Source organism: Pan paniscus, chromosome 9 (assembly GCF_029289425.2).
Source record: "Pan paniscus chromosome 9, NHGRI_mPanPan1-v2.0_pri, whole genome shotgun sequence".
Taxonomy (NCBI): Eukaryota; Metazoa; Chordata; class Mammalia; order Primates; family Hominidae; genus Pan; species Pan paniscus.
In genome coordinates this window covers 6,306,788-6,319,062 of record NC_073258.2, presented here as the reverse complement: position 1 = coordinate 6,319,062, position 12,275 = coordinate 6,306,788, and the positions used below count along the sequence as shown (strand labels likewise).

Genomic DNA, 12,275 nt, shown 5'->3' with positions numbered 1-12,275 from the left:
ACCTGAGAAAAGGGACTACCCAAGGTCACACAGTGAGTGGCAATTTTAAAAAGGGACCAAGGTCACCTGCCAATACAGGGTTCTTCCCCAAACTTCAAACAAGTTGTCTGAATAAAAATCCAGGAGCTACAAAAAAAGCTGTTCAGGCATACCTCGGATACACTGCAAGTTCAGTTTGAGGCCACTGCAATAAAGCTAATATAGCAATAAAGTGAGTCACAAAAATTTTTTAGTTTCCCAGTGATAAAAGTTATGTTTACACTATACTGTAGTCTATTAAGTGTATAATAGCATTATGTCTAAAAATACAGTGTGCGTGCCTTAATTTAAAAATAACTTATTGCTTAAAAATTCCGACACAGAGACTCAAAAGTGAGCACATGCTTTTGGAAATATGGTACCAACAGCTTGATCAACACAGGATTGCCACAAACCTTCAACTTGTAAAAAATGCAATTATCTGCAAAGTGCAATAAGGCAAAGCACAATAAAACAAGGTATGCATGTATATATTTATTATTATTATTAAGATATAATTCACAGACCCTAAAATTCTAAGTCTCTCTCTTAAAATGGGCAATTCAATGATTGTAGTATATTCACAAGGTTGTGCAACCACTGGCAAAATTAATGTTAGAATATTATCATTACCCCAAAAAGAAATGCCATATCTATTAGCAGTCACTTCCTATTTCCCACTGCCCCCACCCCCAGCCCCAGAAACCACTAATCTATTTTCTGTCTCTATGGATTTGTGTGTTCTGGGCATTTTATATAAGTGAAATCACAAAATTATATAATATGTGGCCTGTTGTGACTGGCTTCTTTTACTTGGCATGTTTTCAAGGTTCATCCACATTGTAGCATATATCAGTACTTCATTCCTTTTAGTGGCTGATTAATATTCTATTGTATGTATATACCATTTTTTTTCCATTCATCAACTGACAGACACTTGAGTTGTTTCCACTTTTTGGCTATTATTCTAATTTCAACACATCCTCACCAACACTTGTTACTGTCTTTTTTATTATATCCTAGTGGGTAAAAAGTGTTACCTCATTGTAGTTTTGATTTGCATTGCCCTGATAATGATGTTGAGCATTGTTTCAGGTGTATATTGGCCATTGAACTGTGGACTATATAAATAATATGTTCAAATCCTTTCTCCATTTTTTGTTTGTTTGTTTGTTTTGAGAGAGGGTCTCACCCTGTCACCCAGGCTGGAGTGCAGTGGCACGATCTTGGCTCACTGCAACCTCTGCCTCCCAGGTTTCGGCAATTCTTATGCCTCAACCTCCTGAGTAGCTAGGATTACAGGCATGTGCCACCACACCCGGCTAATTTTTGTATTTTTTTAGTAGAGACAGGGTTTTGCCATGTTGGCCTGGCTGTTCTCAAACTCCTGTCCTCAGGTGATCTGCCCACCTCAGCCTCCCAAAGTGCTGGGATTACTGGCATGAGCCACCGTACCTAGCAAGAATTTTTTATGTATTCTGGATAGTAGAGCCTTGTCAGAAAAATGTTTGTTTGTTTGCCAAATACTTTCTCCATTTTGTGGGTTGTCTTTTCACTTTCTTGGTACATTCTTTGAAGTATAAAACTTTTTTATTTTGGTGAAGTCCAATTTATCTATTCTTTCTTTTGTTGTATATGCTTTTTAAAAAATAATTTGAGGTAAAATTCACATAATATAAAAGTAACCATTTTAAACTAAGCAATTCAGTGGCATATAGTACATTCATGATGTTATGCAACCACTACCTCTATCTAGTTCCAAAATATTTCTATCACTCTACAGTAAAATTTTTTACCCAGTAAGTGGTTTCTCCCCATTCCCTCTTCCCACCAACCCCTGCCAGCCATTAGTCTACATTCTGTCTCTGTGGATTTATCTATTCTAATCATTTCATATTAACAGAATCATATAATATGTGATCTTTTGTGTCTGGCTTCTTTCATTTAGCATAATGTTTTCCAGGTTCATCCACATTGTAGCATGTATCAGAACTTCATTCCATTTATAGGTGAATAATATTCCATTGCACCACAATGTATTTATCTATTCATCTATTAATAGACAGTTGGGTTGTTTTATTTTTTGGCTCTTGTGACATGTGCTGCTATGAAAATGCATGTACATGTACTTGTTTGAGTACTTGTCTTCAATTCTTTGCATATATACCTAAGTGTGGAATTGCTAGGTTCTAGGGTAACTCTGTGTCTAATTTCTGAGAAACCACCAGACTATTTTACACAGTAGCTGAACCGTTTTACCTTCTCACCAGCAATATACAGGGTTCCAATTTCTCTATACCCTCGCCAACACAAGTTTTCCATTTTTAAAAACTATTATTATTATAAGTATCCCAGTCAGTGTGAAGTATATTCTTAGCTTCAGTACCTGTGTTCTGCCTATCTCAGGAAGATAGTTTTCCTGCTGATCTCTGGCCTTCCTTAAGTTAGATCACATGCAGCACATGGGCTACATGCAATAAGCCTAAGAGAAGAATAGCCCTGTCCTGGTATCAGTCCAACCTGCTCCACCAGGGCCCCTCTTGTTGGTTCTGATATCCTGGACCCAGTACCATGTCCCCAGCATTCTGGTTCCCATGCTAGCTGATTTTTTCAGATAAAATCCTTGACTGCTTTAACCTGCAGTTTCTACTGTACCCTTTCAGACATGATAAATCTGATTTTGATACAGATAAAGCTTGATAATGTATATTACAAGGCTAAGGAAGACTTTCAGGCTGCTGAAAGCTTCCCCTTGCATGGTGGTGACAGAGGAGAACCCCTGCAAAAGTAGCCTAGCTTTGATAGTTGGGTATAAGTGTCCTTGTTGGTGTATACAAAGAGATGTGTAAGCTGTTAACATAGGGAGAGTTTAATAAGGCCACTTCTCATCTTTCAAGACTCAGCTCAAGAATTACTTTCTCCATAAAGTTTCCCTGGACTCCAATAGGAAACTCCTCCCTAGTTTGTGCCCCCAGTTGAACTCTGGAAAGACTTACATAATAGCTATAACACTTACTATATTTGTTGACACTTTACTATATTTGTTGACATAGCTATCTCCATTTAGATAGAAGTACTGGAGAGCAGGGACCCTGCCGTTTATGCTGGTACATAGAATGTGCTCAATAAAGGTTAGTGAATGACTGGAAGGCCATTGCTCAATACAGAGACTACGCCTTACATAAAGAGTAGAACCATTCACTGTGTCGTTATTCAAAACCTACCAATGAAGGTGAGTAAAATGTGTCCTAGAACCCTCCACTCCCCCCAAAAAAAGGTGGCAAAGGAAGTGGAAACATTAGTCTTCTCCCAGGTTGCTCTGTTTCATACTTTCAAAAAGTATGGATCCACTTGTATTGAGACATCAACTTGCACATTAGCCAAGCCATATTCACAGACAGGGAAATGTTATATGGCCTCTGACCTTGCCTGCCAGCTGCTTCTCTGGACTGTTTCCTGGTTCAATAGCATTCTCCTGCTGGCACCCTAAATCGAGGCCAGCCATTCCCAAAGGGCAGGAAGTGGGCCCTAAGAGCCTGTTTGGTTGAAAATAGTTTTCCAAGAAATCTCACTACTTTTTGCTCCCCCTTGGTTCACTTAGAATTAGAAAAAGGATGGCAGGCTGGCCGTTCCTACCACATAGATCCATAGAGACTGAACAACCTAATTCTCTCAACTAGACCCTGGCTGAAGAGACCACCCTTTCTTAGGCCTGAGTGTGTCTACTGCTTCAGTGAAAACCCACTTAGTCCTCCTTGGTCATTCAATAATACAAAGATGTTCATTAATCAGTTCATGCACTCTACATGTCTACAATAACCCACTGTCATTATATATATATATAAACCTGCTGATACGCTATTGAAATGAAATATAGAAGTAGGTAACAGGTAAAAAGCTTTCAGCCCATAGGGGGTTACTTCTATCCCTGAGCATACTTTTCATATTTTAGCTTTTGTACTCTTGCTCAGGTTGTTTACTCTGCCTAGAATGTCCTATTCTGCCACCTCCATAGAATAAAGCTCTATCCACCCTTAAAGGCAGAGGTAACATGTCACCTTGTCTATAGGATACCTTCACTAGCCCTCATCTGGGCCTCAGAAGTACTGTGTACCTCTACAGAACACTCATGTTATCCCTTCAGGGCAGAACATGATTCATTCCAGGTCTTCCTACAGGGTCCAGCACAGCACTGGCACAATGCATATATTTCCTTAAAGTATTTAATGAATGCATGTTGCTACATGTCTGGACTAAAATGTAAGACTCTTTCATACCTTAATACCAGTGGAAATGGTATAGATGCTATCTTGCAGGTGTGCCTAGGAGACCCAGAGCCTTAGCCTTAGCCTATCCAGAACAACAGCTTTGGTTTCCATGGCACAGCAGTAGCCCTTCTCAACACAAGACTCACAGAGAGGAGGCCCAAAGAGCACTGTATCCAGGGCCTTCAGCTGCAGCTTCTGCCGATGACTCCGGTCTGTCATCTTCAGCACAGTCCCTGTCATGGTGGTGTTGGTGACAGCCAGCCTGTTGAGGCAAAGAGTAGCAGATCAGATCCCTCCCAGTAAAGCCAGGAAGGATCCTGGTAGGATTACCCGCCTCCCTCAGGAACACTTCTAGCTCTTGGTGATTGCTCCCCTCTGCACTCTAGAACACAGAGTCTATACCAGTTGGGTCTCAACAGGGTATATGGAGAGACACATAACATTTACCAAGAATTTGTTCAGCCCTCCCCCCATATCCACCAACTTCTAAGCACCCTATCCTCTAAGGATTACCTGTCTGTGACCATTCCCACACCCAACTAAATTTTCTGTTGTGCTTCTCCTTCCAGGGTTTATCCTCTACATGTTTTGCCCACCTCCTACCATTTATAAATGCATTTCCTGTGCAGCCCAGGTCCAACTGTCATGTCATATGGCCCAGTGATTCTGGGACTTAGTAATGATCCTAATCTAAACTCACTGTCATTATATATAAACCTGCTGATGTGCTATTGACATGAAATATAGAAAAGGAAAAAAAATTTTAATTAACCACTGATGACAAAAATGGAATTAGTCCTGTTAGCTTGTATTTGAGTCACTGCAATACAAGTTACCTCCAATAAAATTACTGTAATTTTTTATGACCTCCACCCATACTGTCAGCGATAACTTTAATAAGAGAAAGCCTGTGAACAAGAAAATGACCTAGGAAAAATGGAACTTTGTTTCTCTTCTGCTGGAACACAGTGGATATAAGAGGAGGGGGGTAAAAGATATGAAAGGTTGAAAACCACTGGTCTAGGTCCCACAAGTAAGCACTTAATTCTATACTACTCTATAAGATTGGTGCTCTTTTCTGATGCATAGCTTTATTTCCCCAGCTAGAAAAGAAGCTTCTGACGTCACAGTGTGATTTATACTCTTGCCTGAGCATACAGGAACAGCTACTTCCTTCTCTGGCCTTGGAAAGCAATCAAGCCCACCAGTAAGAGATGCAGTGAGGCACTGTGATGGGGTGTGGGAGTGGTCAGGAGGTCTGGCTTCTCATTTCAGCTCTACTAGTGACTCATTTGTCTGATCATAAGTTGCTTTGTTCCTCCCCAAGGACCTCAGTTTCCTACTGTGCAAACTTATGTAAAATCAGATGCTTCCTACAAGCCTGGGAGTTCTTGGGGTTCCTCTTTGAAACACTTGTGCTGCAGTTCGTCTGACTAATGAGAATAAACATTGTCATCTTTTCTAGAGTCTATTTCTCAAAGAAACCTATGAACTGGAATGCTATCTACTTGTAAGCAATGAAAGAAATGAGAAAGGAGTTAACATTGACTGAGCAACTACTGTGTGTCTGCTACTGTTGTGATACTTTACATACAATACCTCATTCAGTCCTCACAAACAATCTTAAGAACTCAGTTCCATTATTAGTGTCACTTTCTTTTTTTTTTTTTTTTTTTTTTTTGAGACGGAGTCTCGCTCTGTCGCTTAGGCTGGAGTGCAGTGGCACGATCTCAGCTCACTGCAAGCTCCACCTCCCGGGTTCACGCCATTCTCCTGCCTCAGCCTCCCGAGTAGCTGGGACTACAGGCACCTGCCACCACGCCTGGCTAATTTTTTGTATTTTTAGTAGAGACGGGGTTTCACCATGTTAGCCAGGATAGTCTCGATCTCCTGACCTCCTGATCCACCCACCTTGGCCTCCCAAAGTGCTGGGATTACAGGTGTGAGCCACTGCACCCGGCCTAGTGTGACTTTCTAGATAAGAAAATGGAGACTTAGAGTTGAGTAACTTGCCCAAAGTCACACACAAGTAAGTGGCAAAGCCAGAGAATGAACTCAAATCTGCTAGATTATTCTCATTATACCATGTGAGCTAGTGATGGGCCTAGAACCACCCTCACTTCACCCCAAGCACTGAAGGCCCCATGCTTCCTGCTGTCACTAAGGTGCCACAGCTTGACATCCCCTACACCTGTGCCCAGCCTGGCTGGACCTGGTCGTGGCTGTAATTCTAGCCACAAAAAAGCTAAGTGAACCAATGACCTGAGAACTGACTTCTTATCCTATGCTTTGCAGTTTTAATCCAAGCCAAAGATATCCCCCCATGAGGAAAATGGTCCAGGGATCCACAAGGCAATATTGCTATTTCTATGGGTAGCAAGAAAGAAACCTAAATCCTGGATCTTAGTGGTCAGTCATCTACTTTTCCATTAAACATGGAGTTCCTCAAGTCAGGGGTCAGGTCTAATACATCTTTTTGTCCTCTGGGCCCACCAGAGAGTATGGCACATGGTAGGTGCTTAGTGAAGTTTTGTAAAATAGAACTAAACTGAATATTGAAAGGAAGCCTACCTTTAACCACATGGCACAAGAGGAAGATGCAGTGAAAAAAAGCAGGGCATTTAGAACAAGACAGACCTGGGTTCAAATCCCAGCTCTGCCACTTACCAGCTTGGATAAATTATAAAATATTTGAGATTCAGTTTGTTCACCCAAAGGTTGGGATACTCTTCCTCCCAGAGTTGTGAGAATCAACTGAAATAATATGTAGGAAAGCACTCTATAAAGGGAGGTACAAACATTAAGATTATTACTCTCTCCAGAGTAGGGAGAAGCTGTGAAGAAGAGGCTGCAGGCAGCAGAGGAGGGAACAGCCAGCTCAGCTAGGCCTGGACAGCAGTGCTCAGTAGCTCTGTGGCTGGAGACTGCAAAGTGTGGGCATTCCAACAGCTTCACCTTCCCCTTTCCCCTTTGCTGAAGCTCAAAACCAGATGCACCTACATAATAAGATGACAGATTATACATAATCAGCACTTACCAGATAGTAAGCCCTTTGAGGGCAAGGACAGCTTGTTGTCATCTTTATCCCTAGCACCCAGCACAAGTGCTTGGCACAGAGCAGGTACCCAGTAAATATTTGTTGGATGAATAAGTAAATGGATTAATGACTGAATGGCATATGGCACTAGTTTGACATAACAAGAAGTCCGAGCAGTACTCCATCCCCTTCCCACTCCCAGCCCAAGCCCTAGCATATTCAGCGTGTAAAGTAGGCAAAGAGTTATGAAACAACAGCTGTTGGAGTCATCCCAGAGATGAGGCTGGGGCCAATGGCAATCAGCCTCTCCTCTGTACCATTTTTATTATAAATAAGCTGTATATGGATAACCCAGGGGAGGCTACAAGAGCCCTGAGGCTCCCGGGTGATAAAAGAGGCAGCTGCTCAGGGCACAGGAAAAAGAAAAAAAAGAAAAAAGAAAGAAACACCAACAGGGTTTGATGTATACCAAGATTCAAATCTCAGTTTTGCCCCTAACCAGTCATGTTTGTGACCTTGGATAAGTTACTTAACCAGTTTCATCATCTATATACAATAATACCCACCTTACAGGACTGATGTAAGAATTAAATGAGATACTGTATACAGTGTTGAGTAGAATGCCTGGCATGTACTAAGCACTCAGTAAATGGCAGCTATCAGTACTATTCCCAGGACTGACAGGAATATTAAAGAAGAGAGTGGATACAAAGCGCCCATCATACTTTATAGCAAGTGCACAACAGATGTGAGAAGAGGCAAGATCTATAGATGCTGCCCTGAAAAAGGCAGAACCTCACTTAACTGGCCAGAGCAATCTGAAGGCAGGCCCACTCCAGCCCATTCCCCATACCCTCAACAGAGAAAAACCCAGTCCCCTCCTGACCTTGGCATGGCATGGCCACTGAGCTGCAGCTTCCGGAAGGTCTCCTCATACTGAGGCAGCTCCACATATGTGATCAGCCACTGTACCACCTCATCCACGGTCCAATTGTATACTGTGAAAAGAGACAAGCAAAGCCATGACTCTAGAATGCCAAGCACTGCTTGCATTTATTGTCATACTGACCTTAATATTTACCACATTTGTGTGTTTAATATCTATCTGTCCCACAAAATACTAAGTATGAAAGGAGTATACACTGTGAGTCTATTTATATGAAATCCTAGAAAAGACAAATCTATAGTGATAGAAAGCAGATCAATGGTTAGCTGGAGCCAGGAAGGGAGATGGGGACTGACTGGGAAAAAATCACAAATGCATCATTATAAGGTGATGGATATATTCTATATCTTGAATGTGGTGGTGGTTATACAAATGATAACATCTGTCAAAATGCGTCAAACTGTACATTTAAAATAGGTGTATCTTCTTTTATGTAAATTATAACTCAATAAATTTGATTTTGGAATATTTTTAAACTGTTGTGACCAGGGTTGAGAATCAATTATCCATCCATCCATTCATCCAGCTATTCAACTGAGCATTCATAAGGGAACTACTTAGTGCCAAGCCTGGAGGAAGTTAGTTCCCAATCCAGTGGAAGAGATCAAAAGCTAAACAGCATGAGTGAAGCACAGATTCTGATGAGAAAAATACATACGGCACAGAGAAGAAAGGAAATAACTGCCTAAGGCTTCAGGGACAGCCTCAGAGAAGATGATGTATTGCAACATAAAGGATTAGTAGAAGCTTATCTCAAATATTTCATGGGTGTGGGGAGAGGAGGGCACTCAATACAGAATGAAGACAGGTGCAAAAGAAAAGATGTGAAATTTGATGTGTGTGAAACAGCAGTCCCCAACCTTTTTGGCATGAGGGACTGGTTTCATGGAAGAGGATTATTCCACGGACCTGGGCAGGGAGATGGTTTCAGCATGAAACTGTTCCACCTAGATCATCAGGCATCAGTTAGATTCTCATAAGAAGCACGTAACCTAGATCCCTCACATGTGCAGTTCCTAATAGGGTTCGCACTCCTATGAGGATCTAATGCCACTGCTGATCTGACAAAAGGTGGAGTTCAGGCAGTAATACTCCCTCACCCACCACTCATCTCCTGCTGTGCAGCCCAGTCCCTAACGGGCCATGGACTGACACAGGTCCGTGGCCCAGGGGTTGGGGACCCCTGGTCTAGAATATAGAATATATGGCAGGTAGTGGCAGAAGAAGGTTGAAGCCGTGTCACAAAGAGTCTTGAATACCATGCTAAGATAGCTACTAGTATTGTCCTGGGATAAGCCTAACTCAGGTTGCTCTGGCCAGTTAGGTGAGGCCCAACCCTTTTCAGGACAGAATCTATAGACCTCTCCTCCTCTCACATCTACTGTGTGCTTAGTATAGAGCACACTGGGCACTTTATAGCCATTCTCTTATTTGATGTTATTCAGAGCTGCACTGTCCAAGCAGTAGTAGCCAGTAGCCAAAGTGGCAATTTAAATTTAAATTTATTAAAATTAAATAAATTAAGAATTCAGTTCCTCGATGGCACTAGCCACACTTCAAGTGCCCAATAGCTAGATGTGGCTAGTGCCTACCATATTGGACAGCATAAACTATACAACATTTCCATCATTGTAGAAAGTTCTGTTAGACAGCACTGGTCAAGATAATTTAATATAGGCCGGGCATGGTAGCTCACATCTGTAATTCCAGCACTTTGAGAGGCTAAGGCAGGAGACTGCTTGAACTCCAGAATTCAAGACCAGCCTGGGCAATACAGTGAGACCCTGTCTCTATTAAAATTTTTTTTTTTTCTATTTGGTCGCCTGGTTTTTCTTTCTTTCTTTTTTTTATTTTATTATACTTTAAGTTCTAGGGTACATGTGCACAATGTGCAGGTTTTTTACATATGTATACATGTGCCATGTTGGTGTGCTGCACCCATTAACTTGTCATTTACATTAGGTATATCTCCTAATGCTATCTCTCCCCCTTCCCCCCACCCCACAACAGGCCTCAGTGTGTGATGTTCCCCTTCCTGTGTCCAACTGTTCTCACTGTTCAATTCCCACCTATGAGTGAGAACATGCGGTGTTTGGTTTTTTGTTCTTGCGATATTTTGCTGAGAATGATGATTTCCAGTTTCATCCATGTCCCTACAAAGGACATGAATTCATCCTTTTTTTATGGCTGCATAGTATTCCACGGTGTATATGTGCCACATCTTCTTAATCCAATCTATCATTGATGGACATTTGGGTTGGTTCCAAGTCCTTGCTATTATGAATAGTGCTGCAATAAACACACGTGTGCATGTGTCTTTATAGCAGCATGATTTATAATCCTTTGGGTATATACCCAGTAATGGGATGGCTGGGTCAAATGGTATTTCTAGTTCTAGATCCTTGAGGAATCTCCACACTGTCTTCCACAATGGTTAAACTAGTTTACAGTCCCACCAACAGTGTAAAAGGGTTCCTATTTCTCCACGTCCTCTCCAGCACCTGTTGTTTCCTGACTTTTTAATGATCACCATTCTAACTGGTGTGAGATGGTATCTCATTGTGGTTTTGATTTGCATTTCTTTGATGGCCAGTGAAGATGAGCATTTTTTCATGTGTCTGTTGGCTGCATAAATGTCTTCTTTTGAGAAGTGTCTGTTCACATCCTTCGCCTACTTTTTGATGGGGTTTTTTCTTGTAACTTTGTTTGAGTTCATTGTAGATTCTGGATGTTAGCCCTTTGTCAGATGAGTATATTGCAAAACTTTTCTCCCATTCTGTAGGTTGCCTGTTCACTCTGATTGTAGTTTCTCTTGCTGAGCAGAAGCTCTTTAGTTTAATTAGATTCCATTTGTCCATTTTGGCTTTTGTTGCCATTGCTTTTGGTGTTTTAGACATGAAGTCCTTGCCCATGCCTATGTCCTGAATGGTATTGCCTAGGTTTTCTTCTAGGGTTTTCATGGTTTTAGGTCTAACATGTAAGTCTTTAATCCATCTTGAATTAATTGTTGTATAAGGTGTAAGGAAGGGATCCAGTTTCAGCTTTCTACATATGGCTAGCCAGTTTTCCCAACACCATTTATTAAATAGGGAATCCTTTCCCCATTGCTTGTTTTTGTCAGGTTTGTCAAAGATCAGATGGTTACAGATGTGTGGTATTATTTCTGAGGGCTCTGTTCTGCTCCATTGGTCTATATCTCTGTTTTGGTACCAGTACCATGCTGTTCTGGTTACTGTAGCCTTGTAGTATAGTTTGAAGTCAGGTAGCATGATGCCTCCAGCTTTGTTCTTTTGGCTTAGGCTCTTTTTTGGTTCCATATGAACTTTAAAGTAGTTTTTTCCAATTCTGTGAAAAAATTCATTGGTAGCTTGATGGGCATGGCACTGAATCTATAAATTACCTTGGGCAATATGGCCATTTTCACGATATTGATTGTTCCTATCCATGAGCATGGAATGTTCTTCCATTTGTTTGTGTCCTCTTTTATTTCATTGAGCAGTGGTTTGTAGTTCTCCTTGAAGAGGTGCTTCACATCCCTTGTAAGTTGGATTCCTAGGTATTTTATTCTCTTTGAAGCAATTGTGAATGGAAGTTCACTCATGATTTGGCTCTCTGTTTGTCTGTTCTTGGTGTATAGGAATGCTTATGATTTTTGCACATTGATTTTGTATCCTGAGACTTTGCTGAAGTTGCTTATCAGCTTAAGGAGATTTTGGGCTGAGACGATGGGGTTTTCTAAACATACAATCATGTCATCTGCAAACAGGGACAATTAGCCAGGTGTGGCGGTGCACACCTAGAGTCCCAGCTCCTCAGGAGGCTGAGGTGGGAGGATCACTTGAGCCTGGGAGATTGAGCCTGCAGTGAGCCATGATCATGCCACTGCACTCTAGCCTGAGTGACGGAGTGAGACTGTTGCAAAACAGATAAAAAAAGATAATTTACGGCCAGGCAGTGGTTCATGACTGTAATCCCAGCACTTTGGGAGGCCGAGGCAGGTGGATCA

General features: G+C 41.5%; 1 protein-coding gene across 8 annotated transcripts in view; it reads right to left on the bottom strand.

Annotated features, from left to right (window-relative positions):
• Positions 1–12,275, bottom strand: part of STIM1 (stromal interaction molecule 1) — a 231,916-nt gene that overhangs the window by 29,473 nt on the left and 190,168 nt on the right. For all 8 annotated transcript variants that reach the window (XM_055094020.3, XM_055094017.2, XM_063608068.1 and 5 more), the window contains 2 exons: positions 8,210–8,321; positions 4,433–4,548 (listed from right to left, as the gene is read on the bottom strand). In XM_055094020.3, the coding sequence (XP_054949995.1) occupies positions 4,433–4,548; positions 8,210–8,321 (228 nt within the window). The remainder of the gene's footprint in view (positions 1–4,432; positions 4,549–8,209; positions 8,322–12,275) is intronic.